We start from the raw sequence: 19,670 nt of genomic DNA on the forward strand, positions 1-19,670 counted from the left end.
ATATATAAAACCCCTATATTTCCCTACTTGTCTTTTTTCAACCTAACCTACCAGTATGTAACCTATCGTGTCTTTTCAACATGATCATGTCTGGACCAGTGTAAACACTGCATTATACATCAGAAATGTACAGGGGCAGTGGCATCTCTTCATTTCATGGTTGTAAGCCTTTCATACTGTACTCAAAGTATAGGAAATCTAACTGCTGCAAGGTGGTGGCATCTGCCTTTTAGCCAGTCACAGACAATTCCATATGACTGCAGGAGTACAACTGTATATAAGAAAGCCTAGAAGAGATGCACCTGATGACTTCCCGGTTTGGTAACCTTTTTTGATATAATACAAAAATACAAAACAATAAAGGCAACCCCAAGAAAATTCAACTGTTCCACAGATCACAACTCAAATATCTCCTAAATTTTCCATGCTTCATTGTGTATACATGATAGCACTTTTGTTTGATCAAAATACTGTAACAATCTACATTTAGCTGAAATGTCATTTTAAAACTTTGGGAAAACTTTTTTTTTTTTTTTTTGAAACATGAGTTATGAAGTATTGATTAGTTCAAGTTGTTTGCAAAATGATCAATTGGACAATCATTCTATGCAATGGAGAGGGGGAATATGGTGTAGGCTAGCCGTCTGCACATCCGTCCGGTACTTGCAGCATGCCAGAGTAGGTCTAACCTTTGGCAATTGCGAACCGTTTATCAGCCTTTTAAGCTGTTCTAGCTAACAGCAACTAAACTTTCCCCCAACGTTTAAAGAATAATCTACCATATAAAAAAAACATCTCTAAAAGCCCGATTGCAGCTAACCAGTTTTATCACCAATGAAGTAGAACCAAAGTTTACGGACAAAGGCTGAAATGGTAGCTTTCATGTGAAAATGTATTCTTGACAATTTTTAGTTTTTTTGATATGCAGAGATTCACTTACCTATTTTTCCCCATTAGAAGAGAGAAGAAGAAGATGAGGAAGAAGCCAGTGTCAACGGCTCACAGTATGAAGAGGAGGAGCTGGCTCGCTCAGGGGCTCCTTGGTTTAAAAAACCTTTAAAGAATATGTCTGTGGTAGATGGGGAGCCGGTAAGATTTACAGTAAAAATTACAGGAGAGCCAAAACCTGAGGTTACTTGGTGGTTTGAAGGAGAGATGCTACAGGACTCTGAAGACTATCAGTATATTGAACGAGGGGAGACCTACTGCCTTTACCTACCCGAAACCTTCCCAGAGGATGAAGGAGAATATATGTGTAAAGTAGTGAACAGCAGGGGCACAGCTGCAAGCAGCTGCATTCTCAGCATTGAAAGTAAGAGTTAGTGCTTTAGGATTTCATTGCATGATTTCTAACACACTGCAGGACTATCTTATATTCTACTCTCTCTTTTCTTGCTTTTTAGCTGACGACTATTAACCTCCTGCTTTTACTGGAGAATACCCTTTGACTCTCATTGCATCCAGCCTTCCTTCAATGGGCCAAGGGAAACGAGAAACTCTGCTGCATTAATACGCCATTCCTGTAGTGCTGGCCTTACACTGCATGTGTTGCTGCAGTTGAATAGATATGCTGAACAGTGATGTGAGGGCTTTACAGAAACACTGCATAGGGAAAAACAGCAGGATTTCAAAATGTATTTAAATGCCTTTATATACTTTTACCAACTTGATTTTTATAAATATTCCTCGGGTAATTAGATGTTATTCTTGTTTAAGATTGACATAAGTGAAATTTGATGTCTTGATTTCTTAATAAATCATTTGTTTAAATTGTCATGTCTTCCCATACAATCCTTTAATAACTGTACACACATTAAAAGCCACACACAATATCAGACAAAACTGGAGGCTGGGTCATTTGAGTTTATTACGTACAATATTAAAACAGTAAAAATAACTTCACATGTAATGCATATGCAGCTGCAAGCAATACAGTTTGTTGAAATTTAATATTCCAAGTTGAATCTTACACTTTCCAGGGATGTGCAGTATTTATTTATTAAATTTACCTGAAAGTGGGATAGTAACTAGATGTGTACCAATATGTGGTAATTTCTGAGGAATTAAACATTAACTATTTGGAATCAAACAATGGTCTATTGTGAAGAATGTGTAGCACAGCCGGCTGTAAGTTGTATATTAGCAACCTTTATATAGGATTATGTATTATAGTATACCGCTTTAACACACAGATAACCTATTGATTTAAAAAAACAAAAAAAAACAAAGCATGTCAAAATTCTGTTTTTGGATAGTGTGAAGGTTAGAATTGTCATTTTTATGCCCGCCCCAAAGATACACAAGCAATGGATTTAGAAGCTCCAAATCTTCCTCTAATTGCCATGTACCTCTTAGACAGAAACAGGAATTTTCCAAAAAGGGAAAAAATTGGATGCATTCATTTTTCACCACTATCCAAAAAGAAAATTTACACTGGAGGTAAAAAAACAAAGCAATAATGTGTCCCCGAAACTTCTTTTCATTGCTCCAGGAAAAAAACCCTTTTCTGACATTTGATAGGCACGCAATTGTGCAAAGATCTGTGCATGTTATATATATACAGATTAAAGCATAAGAGTTACCTCAATCCTTATGATTGTCGACTAGGATACAGGCTTTAGACAAGATACAGGGGCTGATCTTCTGAACTTACGACCACTATCATCCGTGGGCAACATTTCACAAAGGATAGAAATGCATTCACATTTGTGTGACACATATGTGACAGCACACTTGTCAATATTAAATACCCACAGATTTTATATATGAAACTATTAAATTGTTAGCAAGTCACAGCAAAAACTATATATAAATATATAACAGGGTTAGTAAATTACAGCATCGGAAAACAAAAAGCTACATACCGTAAAAATAAAGCTATAAAGCCAGCATATTGAAGACATGTTCAGAAAAATGCATTTAGTAGAAATCCTAAATATTTTAACTCCTCTAAGTATGCATTCTAAAAACCTTGCAATTAAATCTTCTCCTTAAATAGAAGACAAAATTAGCTATTGAGAATTACCTACTAAATTAGTTGTAATAAAAAAAAAAATCCCAACTCCTGTTTTTTTTCTGGAAGTGGTAGGACAAGGTTAGGGTCCAGTATTTCCCTGTATTAAGCTAAGAAATGAGGGCATTTGAGTCATGGACAAGAACGTACAGATGTTAAACTTCAAAAAGGTTCTCACTGGTTATTAGGACACATGAGGGTAAATATATTCAATGTGTCAGGAAAGTCTCATCCTACACTGGGAAATAAGGGCAATTGCCACAAACAAGCTTCCTACATCCAGTTTTATGGACAAGGATCCATGGCTGAATATTCATAACCCAGAAAACATTAAAAAAAAGTCCAAAAAAAAAAAGTACCTTGTTGCCAGATAAAAATAAAGTGTTCCTTACAAAGAGGGCTCATATTTCACTCTCCTGCCCTTGCATTACTGAAAGAGGACTAAAAAAAAAAAAAAAAAAAAAAAAAAAAATCTTCAATATATGACACTTCCTGGACTGGCAGATTCCTGGTTTACTGGTGTGCTCTGTGGATCCTCCAAAGAAAGTGAAAACTTAGAGGCCAGTAGATTACACTACTCAGTTGAGCAGGATACCAGGTAACACACAGCCCCTTCTTCCAAAGCATTCAAGCTGAATATACATTTTTTGGAAGTTCTGTCAATTGCAGACTGGCAGTGAGGCAAGTACGAGCGCTCTTTGCAGAAATACTCGTTTTTTTCTTTGAGCAACACAGTAACGTTAAACCTGTTCGAATCTTACACTTCCCGTTTGTCACCAAGGACAACATTGAATACTTTCTACCTTTACCAAGAAAAGTTTTCTTGGTAGCTGGCAAAATAAACCCACATGCTGGCTTCCAAAACTAATTTTGTTTTGGCAGATTTGACCTAAACGAACTAAGACAAGTCACTGAACATCTATGGAGAAAGCCAAGTAGACTACATTCAGAAATGGTAAGAGGTAATAATCAAGCTATGTTGAAACAGGTGCAGCAAGTTTTAGTATAATGGGTAGCTCTACAATTGTTAAAAAGCCACATGTAGAGCGGCTTTGAGTACATTAATACAAAATATCTCATTCTGTAACATTTATCTACTCCATGAAAGTGTACCTGCCTCAAGTCAAAATTTGCTAACTTACATTTACAGAAGTAAAAACCTAAATACTTGAACACAGTTCAGTTTTGATACATAACACAGTGGGGGAGGAAAAAAAAGGGAGTCAATATTCTATTCTGCATAAAATATCAGGTTTGTAAACTTGAAAGGGAGAGAGAAAAAAATAAAAGACACAAGCCCTACAACCAATTGCAAAAAAACACATCACGTCTCAAATAAAATCAGGCTCATTCGGATAGTTCTATCAACAAGGTACATAATTTGCAGAAATATAAACACTACTGTATGACAGTAATTTAGAGGGCAAAAACGTTCAAAAAGCATCAATAGTGATCAAAGACAATCTGCACTATTATGCATCATTATTGTGTTACCTTCTACATGAGCCCTTCTACACGTCCATGCTCATCGGCTCACCAATGGCATACACAGAAAAGGATTCCTCCTTATGGGTGGGAACTACCTCAGGACCTGATTTTATGAGCTATCAATTGCAGCATCTTCAGCACTGTGTGTGAAAATGAAGGCAGGGTTTTGAAACTCTTGTAAAAATGTACAAAATATGCAGGACTTTAATGATAGAATCAGTACATTTCTTGGAAAATGTCAATAAATGATCTTAGAGAAAAAGAAAAACAACAAGATCATACTCTGCTCATTGGCATACAATTTAAAGAGAAATCCTGACAAAGAATATACATCTGCCATTGCAAGGTATTTTTGGTGTAGCAGAAAGACATTTTAGGTCCTTTTTTATTTTGTACAATATTAAATATGTTCAGGAAAACAAAAGCAATAATTGTGTGCAAACTAAGGAACACAAATAACTTGCTTTAAAAAAATAAATAAAACAGACACCTCCCTATTAAATATCATTAAATGCAGTCCAATTGCATGTTAACGTTGCAGATTTCAGCAAAAAAACAAGCACAAACCTCAATGGGACAACATCATTGATATTATGCATATATGTTTCCTTAGGTTGTGCTTACCTGAGGTACTGTGCAGCAAAACCTAAGGTGGAAGATCTGGGAAGGCACTGAGGATTAAATAGGTCACCTCTTTCCAACTATATAGATAATATTAAGACCTGGAATTAGATTGACAGCCTCCAATTTCAACGGTCATAAAATGTCAACTTAAATTTACTGGAACACGTCAGTCTCAAGTTTATAAAGAAATATAGTCATAAAACTGAACGAAGAATAATTTATCTGCCTATTTCTGAATCAGGTAGGAGGTGGAGAAACCAAAACACTAGCACATAACAGGAAAAAAAAAGCCATCAGAGACTAGATGAAGTTACATTGCAGCACTAAAATGTACAGGTTCAGGTTAAACTACATGAAAAGGCATAAATAAAAAGCAGCAACCTAGAACAGTATGTCACCAACTGAACTTTGCAGACTTATATTGAAATTGCAGTAATTTTAAATAAAATAGAAAAGTGTCAAGGAAAAAAAACACTTCCTGAAGCTAGGCCTACATACTTACCTGATAATCCACATAATATCTATATAATATCATATTGTGTATTACACAAGCACTGCACAGCAAGATCATTGCAGGACATTGATCATTTGAGGTACTTACAGTGCATGTATCTAGGATGATGCACAGTTCTCCTCACAATAACAGAGCTACTCCTATACTGGATCATAGGCTTACTTCAGAGAATGGGCAAAAGACTGCATTTGATAGGGATCTAATAGAACAGAAGCAATAGTGAACTGGCATGTTATGCAGAGTAAGCATTAAATTAGTCACAAGGACATTTAAAGTCTAAATAACATTAATGAATCATGGAATGCATTACATTTTATTTTCATCCTAGTTCAACTGCATTATTAGTAAACACAGGGATCTGAAGGGCTAATAGGCAGAAACAGAATTATGCATGCTGGCAATTTTTGTTCACAATAGAGCTCTGTTGGCATTCTGTGCACAAATGGCACTATACAAAACAGCATACATATGCATTGAAAAGAAAACATCTAAAAATTACCACTGAACATAGGCTACTTTTATTTGAGAGATTTTGTTTACCTACTAACAAATTAAAAAAAAAAAAAAAAAAAAAAACACACTTTATATGGTTGCAGAGTCATGTCAACCAGGATCTGTACAGAGTGCCAGTAGAATCTTATAGGGCATTTCCAGGGAAAATAGAAAGCCCTCGTTTGCTTCTCATCAACAGAGCTGTCCTTAGCTCTGACACCTCTAACAGCAAATTACCCATCTCACAGCTTAAAATGTATGAAAGTGAAGCCCAACCAGATACAATGGTTCCACTACAAAATGACAATATGTTTGGTTGTATAGTTATACATCAGATGTTCTTTAATCCAGTTCATTGCAAACTACAGAAGCGGAGTTAGGGGAGGTCTACAAACAGAGGACTTCCTTTTTTTCCTGGAAACCTCTATGTTTGCCACGAAAAAATAAAGCACCACTAACTTGTCAGGAAATTGTAATTTACAGCTCTTTATTCATTCAAGAGTTAGGACTTGGCCCTTACCTGAAATCAGCGAAGTGCAGACAAACTAGTATCCTCAATTGCAGGGATGGAAAAGTATAATATAAAATATTTTAAAGCATCATTTGCTCAATGTATGGTAGCATCTGCATCAAGCCTAAGGGTACAGAGCTCAAGCTAACTGAAAGTAATGGGTTGGAGGCCTTGTCAGTCACTATCTCCCCATGTAGGTGAAATGCCATCTAGAATCACAGATTGATGCTTGGTATCACAAATCCTTCAGAACAGCAGGAGAGATGGAACCACCCACCAGATTGTTTAGGAGATTTATAATATATGGGGTGGATCCATATCTCCAACGCACAGTATAAAAGACACTAAAGATTTTTCCTGGAGAACCTCTTTGAATTGAAAACACCATGGGAACTACCATTGCTGACTTTTTTTTAAAAGTGTAAGGCTGACACCCTGTTGCCCTTACGGTATGGCGTGTCACTGACCTGGTGCACAGCCAATCATGAAATGCTTGTTCCAGGTCCTCAAACTGGAATTAGCAATAAAGAGCACCATCGTTAACAAGTAAGCAACAGCAGTTCCGACTGTTCAAAAAAAAAAAAAAATTGGTTCTTTTTATGATGGATAAATGTTTACTACATAGCCGGTTTAGCGTTTGTTTTGTAGAACAAAGTAGGACTAATCGATTTTCCTATAACTACACAGTATTGAAAAATAAAACAGCACACAAAACAGTCTGGAAATATATCAATTTATGAAAACAAAAAAAAGAAAAAAGGTATGAAGAGTGCTTTACAGGTCATAACAGTGGTCTTTTAAACGTGCCTGCTTCAAGGTTATATACATGCATGAAAAAGCAAACATGTAATGCTTACTACAGCAAATGTAATTTCAAACCTACAAGAGCATAAAATACAGTTCTCTCTCTTAAAGAGAAACTAAAGAGAAAAATTTTGTATGTTAAAAAATACTTCCATTACCTGTTTTTTTTAACCATTCATAAAAAATAATAAAAAAAACAAAAAAACAGCATGTTCCTTTTAAATACTCACATATCCAACTTACCGACACAGGAGGTTTCATATTATTTATTGTAAAGCACAAAACAGGCATTTTTAAAAGTGTTGAAGTATACATTGAAAAAAGTACATTTATATCACAAAAGCATTCTTTGACCACATAATTGTTGCAAATACATTTGCTGGAATGTGTACATCTACACTAATATACTAAAAACAAACCAATTTGTCATTTCTACACAGAAATATAGCCTCCTATCAGTCAGTAGTGATAGTTTCTGTACATTTTTCAAAAAACATTTTAAACCAAAAACAAACAAATTAAGATCTTCATCAAGGCGTCTGCATCCAAACATTTTACAAAGGTTTTCCCCAACACAATGAAGCAAATACTGTACTGTCCACTTCGCATTACTGGCCCTGTGCAGAGGAAATACATAAGACATACAAAGAGTTAAACTAGACATTCCTTTTAAAGGAAGCCAACTCAGGAGACACCCTAAGGAAAGATTGGTTAACAAATGTTGGCTGCTTCCTGTATGGTTTCATTAGCCCTGAAAGGGGAAAATGTTGTGATCACACAGAAACCACATTTTGCACAGGAATTCTTTTTAAACGTGTTTACTATTTATCAAGGGCAAACAGAGCGTCTCAAAATTTAACCACATTCTGATTTTAATAACTTACCGCTGGTGCAGGAGGGTGCTGTGGCATTGTTTGGGTAGTTGTGGTCTGTGCGTAATATGCAGCTTGTTGTCTGTAGTACTCTGCCCAGGCTGCGCTGTAATCAGGCTGGCCAGCAGGTGGTGCTGCACCTGCAGCTGGAACCGTTTGGCCTAAAATAGGGAAGAAATGGATTGTCAATGAGGAAAAAAAACAACAGCCTTAAGTGGCACTAAAATGCCCACCAGTATTTTAACTAGATGTGTACATAAATTAAATTTCTTTACTTTTTTCCAGTTTTGAACATTCCCCCACTATGCAGGTGACCACCGTCAAAAAAAATTAGGTAACCCCTAATACGTTAAAAGAATTTAATAGATGCAAAATTCTGATGCCCCATTGGGGCATGTATGGTTTGATGAGAACTGTAAAAAGCAAGCAACTTTTAAAAACACTAAGTATCTGTCAAGGTCTCCTAAAATGAATCTAGATCTCATTTTTGGAAAATTTAAAAATACTGTTTATAAACAAAAGAGGTGACTCCCATTTAAAAAAAAAAAGTTTAAGTCTCAATTTGTGCAGCATTCTGAACAAGTCAGGAGGGACCTTAACTTCAATTTTGCTTTACTACACAAGGCATAACCTAAAATCCTGCAATTTCAAAAATTGTACTATGTACTAAAGCTTAGCTAAAATGCCCAAATCCTAAACAAATTACAACAGAAAAAAAAAAACTTGCCTTGCTTTTTGTAATATTCTTCCCAAGCTTTTGAATAGTCTTGAGGTGGGGCTTGCTGGCCTAAGAGGACAAGAACACATTTAAAAAACAGGCTTATAAAGGATTTATACTATACAAAGGCACAGTCATGTGACAAGTAGCAGCAAAATAAACAGAAAAAGGTATAGTACTGAAAATCAAATTTACCATGACCATGGTTTCATGTATAGGGAATGAGCAACACAAACATGTGCCAAAAAAGTAGGTTTGTGTAAAGCCTAGGGAGAGTTAGTAAGACTTCTCATTGGGCACATGCTCTCTTTTAGAGAACAAAAATGGGCCCAAGTGACATTGAAGTGATAATAAATCAAACCTAATAAATGGAAAATTAATGTGAAGATAAAAACCAATGTAGCCATTTTCACTTCTGTTTAGACTATTAATTAGTTTGATTTTGAAGAAGTTTTCAAATTTATCTGAAGATGCAAAAAAAGATGGATGTTACTTACCCATTTTTTTGTAATACTCTTCCCATGCTTTTGTATAATCCACTTGCCCAGCTTGAGGGGCTGCTGGGGCATCAACTAAACAAAAGGAGAGAAAATAAATACTACAGTACTGCAAAACACACATGCAAAACAAGAATGAGACATGAAAAGGAAGAGACACACATTCGCTAAACGACTCACACACACATGTGCATGCAAAGCATGTAATGTGAGCAAAACAAATCAACATGCTACCTAAAGAAAAAAACAATCCTCAATGGCTAAACCAAAAACTTTACACTCCACATCACACAAAATATTGGGTGGATGTAGAATTCCAGCACTGGTTCCCACATTGTGTCCAGTTGTTTTCCTCCACAGAACAGATTTCCTATTAAGTATTATAACTGAGATGCTACCTTGTCCATTAGTTTGGGTTGTAGCTGGTCCAGCAGATGGAGCTGCGGGTGGCTGGGGTGCTTGCTGCTGATAATAGTGAGCATAATAAGCTGCCCATGCTGCAGAATTGGGGTCTGCTCCTGCTTTACCTAAGAAATTAAACATCACACTCTTTATAGAGTAATGTATGTAAACAAACCTGCAAAAAATTACCACCCATACACCCTACCCATCCACACCAAAAAAAAAAAAAAAAAAATCTTTGAACACTGAGGGGGCACCTGACTGAGTTGACATATGGGCAGACTAGAAAAAGGAGGACTTTATAACCCATCTAAATGACCCGAGTGTTCTTGCAAATAATCCAAGTGGCCGCAGTTTCCTGCATACTGCAGGAAACTAATACATAATATGCCAAAATGGAAACCTTTCCTTTGCATTCCCCATTAGTGCTTAAACCTGCCTAAGGGCCTATGTGAAAGGGCCTGATTTTCTCTAGATTTTGCTGAAGGATCTGCTGGGCTAAATTACATCATGCCTAATAATGTACAGCACAGAGAAGCATGTTCAATGACTGTGCAGTGAAAATCAAAATGAAGCATTATGATCACTGCTGCGATCAACCCAAACTGTCATGAGCATTCCGCTACTCAATGAAGCACATGCACGTTTTTTTTTTCCTAGCCAACTGGACCAAATGTAAATGTAGGACTCCTAAATTTAAAATGTAAACCATACACCCAAATTCTGTGTAAAATGATACTACCCATATTAATGCACACATTAAAAGAAAAATGCAAATTGCAACATTACTTACTTGGGTCTGGCTGAGCTGGCTGCTGCCAATGTGGGTATGTGTTGCCCCAGCCCTGAGGAGCATATGGTGCGGGAGGACCACTTTAACAAAAAAAAAAAAAAATATGAGTAAATACACAAATTACAAATACAAACAATGCATTTCATACAAAACAAGGTATTTTTACTTACTGTGGTGCTGGGCCTGGAGGACCAGGGTTGTATGGTGGAGGGTTGTATGGTCCCATAGGAGCACCAGGGCCAGGGGGTCCAGGAGGTCCATGGGGGCCAGGTACACCACCAGGTGGCCCATGAGGAACTGGAGGGCCTAAGGGATTAACTGGGCCCTAAAGAAATAAGAAATTTGCATCTTTATACATACTAATTTTCAACATAACCAAAGCTCATGAAACCAGAATGTACAATACTATTAGAAGCTGTTGTATGGCCATTACTCATTATTTACAAGTACTAATCTAAGAATCATCTGAAGCAGTAAAGTAGATGCAGAAAAATGACCATATCATCCACTAACACTAAACATTTTTTTTTTTTTAGAACTGCTCAGACTTTCTATGTCCAATGACACACATGACCACAAAGTATTTTAACATGGGGTAAAGGGAATCGTCTCTTTAGCAAATACGTGCCTTTCTTACAATTACCAAAGATGCAATATGTCTGGGCGGTACAAACTAAAAAAATGGACGAATCCTAAAACATGCTGTCCTTATGAATAATTCTGGTCAGCTGTTATAAATTCTACAAATATGAACATTGTACATACCCCGATTTTTTCTTCAATAAGTTGCCTTGCATAGTCTATCTGTTGTGGAGAACCACGCACAGTAAATAGCTTCATGTTTGGATCTGAATTTGGTGGAGGGTTTCTCTGAAGTTCTATTCTGGCTCCGGATTGTTGACTTATGTTCTTAATTGTTTCCCCACCTTAGAAAGACAAAGTCCAATTATTAATTTATCACCTAAACCATTTATGATACTTAACAGCAATCAGAAAGCAGTGTTAGTGTGAATACCTTTTCCAATGATGAGCCCAGTTTTCACTGTGGGAACAGCAAAGTTAAATTCCTGCAGACCACCTGGAGGGCCCATATTCCAGTTTCCTTGTCCTCTGCCCCTTCCTCTGCCACCTGGACCAGGTCCTCCAGCGTTTCCAGCCTGTGTGTAATAGACAGAAAATTAGCCGAAAAGTTTTAATAAAAGGGGTAGGCTATTTAAAAAGGTATGTTAATGAATACATAATTGAATAACTTAAAAGTGTAGAGAAACATCCAGTGTTCCATGACACATTTTCCTACCTTTAGCAAAGCAAGGTTTCTTTAAACTATTGGGGTGAAGACATTCCCATATTGACATGTAAACTTTACAGCAAGCTGATGACTTGCTATAAACTATCCTATTCAGAGTGCAAAGTGTGCCATCATGAATAAAAGTCACTGCAAACAAAGCAAGACTTCTTAACCGCCCTGGCAGTATAACCTCCCTGGCAGTATAAATATTAAGTATTTTTTAATGTAAAAGCACTATATTCAAAAATACTTAGCTTTTACATTTTCTGCATGGTCCTGCCTCCTGGCATCTGCTTCCCCTGGCCTCGCATTCCCACGCAGATGCCAGCCATCGACAAGGGAAGAAGATACTGGGCATCGGTGAAGGATGCCACGGGCACCGGTTACAAGGTAAATTTTTAAAACTCCCTGGCAATTTCACCCCGAGTGTGGCCCGGGGTTACCGCTAAGGAGGTTAAAGATGCTTGATGCTCTTGCATTTAAGCCTCTCTGGAAATCTGAGAAAAGGGTTCTTGTTGAGAAGTTGCATCCACACTATGTGCACATTTATTCACAGGTTGACTGAAGCACAAAACCAAGACAGACCACCCTCCCTCGTGATTAATTGCGCACACATAAAGGATAACAACTTAAAGAATGAAAAAATGTTCAGGTGGGTGGAGCTTTGACAGAAATCCTGAAAAATATGAAAGCAATTGGGTGCATGGTGTAGTGTTCTCTAATAGACACTCCACACTGAACACTACATTTATATACTCCATTATATTCTCAGCATTGTTCTTGTAAAATTAAAGCCATTTATAAATTCCATCAAAGAACAGGCACAATACTCTGAAAATAAATACAAACCTGGACACTGCGAAGCAAGTCTGTAATGATTTCTGCAGCATGTTGACATCTGTCGGGTGGACCCGTTATCTGTGCTATTCTTTCTGGTGTTGAACCATCATCTACAAGAGAAAAAAAACTGTCAGGAAACAACATTTTATAAAGCAAGCCACAAAAAAAAACAAGAAAGATACATACCAGGTTTAAATTGGATCCTGACACCTGCATCACTCTGAATTTTCTTGATCATTTCACCATTTCTGCCTATTACAATTCCAACAGCAAACCGTGGTATGGGTACCTTGAAAAACAGACAGAATAAGTATGGCACCAGAAAAAGATTCCTAAGCATCACACTACAGATCCCCCACCCCAAAATTGTGGACATACTGCAATAGTGTTATAAATTAAGTCTATTAGCATCAAATCTTTTATAACTACAACTGTGGGGGTAGCTGAAGTTACATTCAGCTAACTAAAAATTCTCACCAAGCCCCAGGTTTCATGGAAAAATAAATGTTTAACAGTAAGAATGGTGCAGTGTATCAGCAAGTCAAGTTTTTTTTTTTTTTTTTTAAACATAAATCTATTTTTACCAGACAGATCATAAATGCTAGGTAACATTTGCTTCAATAATAATTAAAAAAGCATAACTAGATGGTTTTTTAGGATTAACTAGACAGAAAACAGTATTCATACTTACATCAATCCCTTCATTTCCACCTAATCTTGAGCCATATTCATTTCTTGCATCTCTGAAACCTCCTTGATCACGTATTAATTCTAACACCATTTCCTTCGCTTGCTGGAGGGGTATAAAAAAAAAATTTACTTAACAAGCTCGTCTTATGAGTTTCTAGTTACAGGTCAAGAAGTTTAGTTTTTAGTACCTGCACTTTGTATGGATCTCCTGTAATTCTTAATGGCTTGTCTGCTCCTGTATTTTGGGGTCCATCTTGAATCATGACCATCTTGACACCTGCACGTTCCTGGGAGAAAATTAAAAATTAAAGGTAAAACCATCTGTAAAGCATTTTGGTCAGATGCAGTGTTAAAAATATGCTCTCATACCTGAAGCTGTTTGATGGTTTCCCCTCCTTTGCCAATGACCAGTCCTGCTTTTCCAGCTGGAATCATAATTTCTTGAACAGAGTTCCCACCAGGGCCATCTCCATGATATCCGGGAGTGGGCCGTCCCTTTTCAACTATTTGATCTAGCAACCTTTTGGCAGCCCTGCAATAAAAATAAAATTAGCAAATTTGTAATAGGTTTTAATACTCACCAAATCTGAGCAAGTGCAGGTACTGCTTTACTTACTGGACAGAATCAGGGGTTCCAGTTAATGTGCAGGACCTATCTGGCATTCCACCACTATCTGAAATGACATGAGAATTTGAATTAAAAACGGCAAATATGACCTTTAACAACAAGCTTGTGTCACTAACTGGGAAAGCTCAGAATCATACATGGTAAAGATAACCAGGAATCCTAAAACGTTGGCAATTGCCGAATAAGAATGTGCAAGAGCAAACTCTGGCAAACACAAGACCTAACTGAAAAAGCCATAGCAGTGACACTAGCACTGTAAGGGTTAAAAACCTGCTTAAAAAGCAAGTGGAGAGTCAAGAGTAGCATTGTTACCTGAACTAAAAGAAAAATTCCAATACTCTATGCAGTCACCAAAACAAATACAGAGTGGAACTTACGTTATAAAAGGATTTAGCTCTCTTTTTAAAGGCTTTCCGCTTCCCTTTAGTTGTGTCTACATAAGGACGTTTAATTAAACCTCTAATCACAATTCAAAGGAAATATTTGCTTATTTCTGGATGAACACTACCTGAAATTAAACTAAATGTTTTGGCCTTACATTTACTAAAAAAAAAAAAAAAAAAAAAAAAAAAGGAACGTGGAGCACAGATCATAACAAGCAAAAGAAACCTAAAACTGGTTATGATTAAAAATGAATGTTAACATTCATACTAGTAAGCGCAATATTTACCTGGAGCAATCTGAATCTTGCAGCCAGATTCCTGTTGAATGCGTGATATTTGTTCACCACCTCTACCAATTACTATTAAAGGAAAAAAAAATATGAACAAGAGCAGACAATACAATGGATATAATGTATTACAAATTTAACATTAGGTAATACATACTGAATCCAACCATTCCATCGGGAACTTTGTACTCTTCTGTAACAACGGACCTGGGGAAGAAAAAAAATATATATATAAACTCACTATAAACACAAAAGTTTTTGCTCTAATTTGATTGGTACTGCTGATGTCCCAATGTGCTACATGCTCAAGTCCAGAGTGCTTTCCCCTTTCCTTAATGCATGCCCCACCATGAAATTTCAGCCTTTTTGTCTGACATTTGATGCACCACTCAAAACAAGCAGCTGAGGCAAAGCAAATTAATAATAAAGTAACAGGCTCATGATAAAGGCTGCTTCATAATATGAAATTTGAAGTGAAGAAAATACAGAATCAAGGTTATTCGGATACAATTGCTCCCGAGTTGTGACTCTTCTCTGTAGAAAAGGCTTTTATTGAGCAGAAGTAACTTTCTTTTCTGAATGTATATGACCTACCAGAAGATAGTCACAAAACTATAAATGCTACACAAATATTGTGCATGCTACCTTTGGCCAGTACGAGCCATATTTGTAGCTAAATTGGCAATCTGCAAGGTAACAATCATGCATAATACAAGCTGCACTTCTCTCCCAACTCCAAGTACCTTTCTGCACCAGCAATAATACATCAAGTGGGCTTTCAGAGTTCAGTCTGCCCACCTAAATTTATTCAACAAACCTCCAGCATCAGATAACCTATGTGACCCGGTAAAAGCTAAACCTATAAGCAGTAAAAGCATGATAGGTGTTGGGGGAATTTTGTTTCCTTTAAGGGTGGTAAAGTTATTTAAGAAACAATGCCAGGGAGCACCAACTATATACAAATGTTCACACAACACTTACCTCTGTTGTTGATGCATTTGCGGCATCTGAGGTTGAAAAGCTTTAAGAAAAGGAAAACAAAACCAATTACCATGGATTTTTGTATCTTTGTCTGTATATATTTCAAGAGATTGAAAAAACAAACAAGCAGGTTTATACAGCACTTACAGTCATTTGTTGGAGCTACTTTCTTTGCCTCTGGCTGATCTAAAACAAATGAAGTAAAAAAAAAATTTACCATCCAGTAACTAACTCCATTCCCATAAAGTCACTGCCTCTAATATGTCTACACCTACTCACTACACCACTGCCAAGAGTACCTAAGGAGACTCTGAGACCCATCCAAAAACAAGGGAAAGCAAAGCGTGCTGCTGTAATTTTACTTTAAATGAACTAACACAGAATGTGTTTAAAAATATATTGTTTTGGTAAAAGTTGAAAAGTTGCCAGGTCATTTTCCTTTTAGCCAACTGCGTACCATTGGGGAAACTTCTCTTCACTTCCTGCTCCAATACATAACAGAAAGTTAGAAAAATCTCCCAAAGTGAGGAGAATCTATCAAACAGCAGTCATTTAAAAAAAAAAAAACTGAAAAAAGTGACAGATCGTCCACCCCTTACCTACTCTGCAAAACTAAATGTATTTTCCAGGAGATGTGCTTTAAAGCTAAACTCCAGTAAGCAAAGTTACATAAAGCTCCTGCACAGAGGCTAAGATTAGGCATTGCTGTGCCCTGCTCTTAAATCCACTGACTAAAAAACAAGCATTACTATGACTTATCTCTAGACAGCTTAAACATGCTTGTGATAATACTCAAACTACAAAAAATAAAAACCTAAATTAACCTAAATTATTTTACATCCTCAATCAATTAAGCTAAAAATTAAAGAAAAAACAATCAAGTTAACAGAAGAAAAAACACAAACCTCCATCATCTAGTGGTCTCTTCTGCCCTGAAAAGTTATAGTCATTGGAGTTCATAGGTGGTGGTGCTGTATCCCCTCCTATTTTAGCAGCAATCTGAAAGAATAACATTGAGAAATGGGATTAAAGACAATTATACAAAGACCCCTAACAGGGAACATTTATTCATTTATTCATAATATATGAGGTAGCTGTTTATAGCAACAAGTTCCCAGGTAAAACCTGATGAAGCTTTTTCCTGTACCACTTTACAAATGTGTGATCAGGCAAGCAGGGCTATATTATAGAAAGGTACTATTGATGCCCCTTCTGCCACAAACATTTATGCGCAGCACAGCGTTGGATAACAGGTTACCCAGCAAACAGGTTGCAAATGCTGGGACTAAACTCCTGCACACTTGCACAGGCATTTTGCCATCAGCCAGCTCAGCTATTGAAGATGGATAGAGGTTGCAAAAAGAGAAGGAAGAAGATGGTGGTGCCCTACGACGAAAGGAGACCAGCGAGTATAACAGTGTGTGGAAAGTAAATTTGGTTTTTATTTGACACATGATGATGCTTATTGTTCTATATAATAACCCTTTTCACATGCCTTCCATTTCTTTTTTTTTGCCCACATAAATTTGCAGCTCACACTGTCTAGTAACATCGCCACCCCGCTGGCTGCAAACAGCAATCACCTTTGGTTCCTACAGTCCTAATGTTTGGAAAATGATGCCACACCTTTTACCCCAGCTTGTAATACTCTAGATGGACAGTGTGGGGTGGAGATTTAAACAGAACAACGTGGATCGTTTTATGAAGTTACTACATGTAACATTCCAAAAAGTTGCATTACAATTTTATGCAGCAAACTTTTTAAAAGCAGTTTAAACAAACTAAGCCTAAGGGTTTATATTTTACATTTTTATGAAGTTAAAAGTATATTTTTATTGCAGTATTACCCAATATACAGTGATCCCCCAGCATTGGGTGTTAAGGTGCTGTAGGCAGGTGGTGGTCCCTGTATTGTGACCTAATGTTTCAGTAACTATCCAAACAGAGGGTGATTACTAAAATATATCAGCTGCTGCACCCAGCTACAAGGCTCCAGGGACAACACTCAATGCAAAGATTTATTTTCCTAATGACAATTTTAGGTATCAAGAAAAGCCTGAGTTACAAATAGCAGGGACAGGAAATGGGGACATGTGATTATGAAAAAGGGAACTTCCTTTCACTTTACAGGGATTTCCTCTTTCTTTGCATTAAAAGAACTGAAAAAATTAGCTACAACAGTAAAATAAACTTTATATACCAATCCAATAAAAAAAATCAGTTGGTCCTAAATATACAAGAATCCTACAGCTTGTTGGATCCGTTACATTTCATTCCATTAACAGTAATTTTTAACTGAATTGCCTGAGGCCATTAAAGCACATGGCCAGTCCAAAGTAAAAAAAACCCACTTCATTTTGAGTTTTTTTTTGGAAGCAATATACTATAAAAAAAATAACTCCCCTCTTTTTCCAGCCTGTGACCCCACAGGAAATTAGGGTAAATTTCATAAGATGAAGGTGCACCCTTTCATAAATCAACACAGTGATGGGCTAAAATATGAACAAAATCCCACGTTTAAAGATGAATTGGAAGAGACAAGTTTTGGATTTCCCTCACTTCCTCTCAGGGACAAAGACTAAAAATTCCCCAGCAAATAAAAATGATGTAGAAATAAACTTACATTGATGAAAGGAGAAACGAAAAAAATAGATTCACGCACACATAAAAAATAAAAGGCACGTGGGCGGGCAATACAAAAATGAAATAAATCACGATGTTATGGTTACCAACCCTTCCCGTACTGATATAACCCAAATGGTAATAATGGTGGAGAAAACGGAGGGAAAGCTGTGTAAAGAGGCAACATAATAAATACCACGGAGGGTAAATACGAAGAAAAGTTGGTATTATAGCGATGTTTAGCCTCCAAATGTCCCGCCGCGGCCTATCCAAGCCCGGGGCCTAGTAGCGCCCTTTTCCCCCTCAACCTTAATGTCCCGGGCCCCGTGCCTCCCTCACCGGCGCCTCACCTGTCTTGCCCTCTGCAGCGCGTCCAAGAAAGCATCGTTTACCCCGGCAGCTGAGTTAGCGTTCGGTGGTGGGACGGTAGAATAGTCGGCCATGTCAGCGGAGCTCGAAGTGCCTGCACCGTGTGTAGATGAGTGGCCGCGCAGAGTGAAGTGAAGAGAGAAAATGGCGCCCGAAGTACCTCGCTGGTAACCCCGTGTCGTCAAGTCTCGCGAGAAGTACGCGTCACAGGCGGTTGCCTTTGTAGAAAAGCCCGCTTTCAGTTCTCGCGGGCCTGTGGTGATCGCGTGAGGGATGATCACGTGACTCTTCTGTCGCCTTCTCTGAGTGTTGTGCGCGGGCTGCTGGTGGGCTTCTATATGAGAGACAAAATGGCGGCGTCCTGTGAGGGGAGGGAGTTGCCCTTGGGAAAGGACGGCTGCTATTGGGTTACTTTTGTCCGCACTTTTTTTTTAAAGGAAAAATTTACATTCATTTGTTTTTTTAGACACATGTTGAATGTGTTATAAGCCTTGGGGTAAAACAGGGCTGATACCTATAGAAAAAATACCCAATCTATGGCATTCATTTAGGGACAAAACCCCTTTCAGTGTTTTCACTCACAGACATGGAAATTATTTCTATTTTATGTTTGCGGTGTGTATATGGGCTGATCAACATATAAATATAATGTATGCCACATATTTTAAAACACATTGCTTGGTCATGCAGGGTCATGTGTTACGGGGTTGAATGTCTGCACAACGACGTGTATGCTGCGCATTGCTGCATGAACCATGGGTTCGTGTGAATATCTCCTATAGTTATAAAGCCAACAAATTCAAACAGGAGCATTAAATGAGGCAACCCAAAACGCTGTATAATAAAGCGGAAGT

The 19,670-nt window shown here is 37.4% G+C and overlaps 2 protein-coding genes across 16 annotated transcripts in view; one reads left to right on the forward strand and one right to left on the reverse strand.

Moving 5' to 3' along the window:
* NEXN (nexilin F-actin binding protein) overlaps positions 1–1,774 on the forward strand; it is a 34,953-nt gene extending 33,179 nt beyond the window's left edge. For 5 of the 7 annotated variants that reach the window (XM_072419507.1, XM_072419511.1, XM_072419510.1 and 2 more), the window contains 2 exons: positions 958–1,312; positions 1,404–1,774. In XM_072419507.1, the coding sequence (XP_072275608.1) occupies positions 958–1,312; positions 1,404–1,417 (369 nt within the window). In that variant the 3' untranslated portion in view covers positions 1,418–1,774. Of the gene's footprint in view, positions 1–957 lie in introns of all 7 variants that reach the window. The other 2 variants (XM_072419508.1, XM_072419513.1) reach the window with 1 other exon arrangement.
* Positions 1,775–1,849: 75 nt separating this feature from the next.
* Positions 1,850–18,985, reverse strand: FUBP1 (far upstream element binding protein 1). Of its 9 annotated transcripts, XR_011921895.1 has the most exons (23): positions 18,798–18,983; positions 16,731–16,824; positions 15,973–16,011; positions 15,826–15,865; positions 15,002–15,051; positions 14,845–14,916; positions 14,163–14,220; positions 13,916–14,078; positions 13,735–13,833; positions 13,548–13,649; positions 13,043–13,145; positions 12,866–12,966; positions 11,744–11,885; positions 11,494–11,654; positions 10,899–11,053; positions 10,729–10,808; positions 9,932–10,060; positions 9,534–9,608; positions 9,046–9,105; positions 8,331–8,479; positions 5,727–5,838; positions 5,126–5,202; positions 1,850–4,641 (listed from the first exon to the last, which is right to left on the reverse strand). XR_011921895.1 is itself a non-coding variant. In XM_072419514.1 (21 exons), the coding sequence occupies exons 1-21, from the start codon at positions 18,888–18,890 to the stop codon at positions 5,803–5,805; spliced, it is 2,001 nt and encodes a 666-aa protein (XP_072275615.1). In that variant the 5' UTR covers positions 18,891–18,983; the 3' UTR covers positions 1,850–5,802. The 9 variants fall into 9 exon arrangements, 6 of the variants coding, with proteins under 6 accessions (XP_072275615.1, XP_072275618.1, XP_072275617.1 ...); XR_011921893.1 differs by having other exon boundaries at positions 1,850–5,202; XR_011921894.1 differs by having other exon boundaries at positions 5,126–5,838.
* Positions 18,986–19,670: the final 685 nt, after the last annotated feature.

The sequence above is a fragment of the Pyxicephalus adspersus genome, chromosome 8 (assembly GCF_032062135.1).
Source record: "Pyxicephalus adspersus chromosome 8, UCB_Pads_2.0, whole genome shotgun sequence".
In the NCBI taxonomy this organism is placed as follows: domain Eukaryota; kingdom Metazoa; phylum Chordata; class Amphibia; order Anura; family Pyxicephalidae; genus Pyxicephalus; species Pyxicephalus adspersus.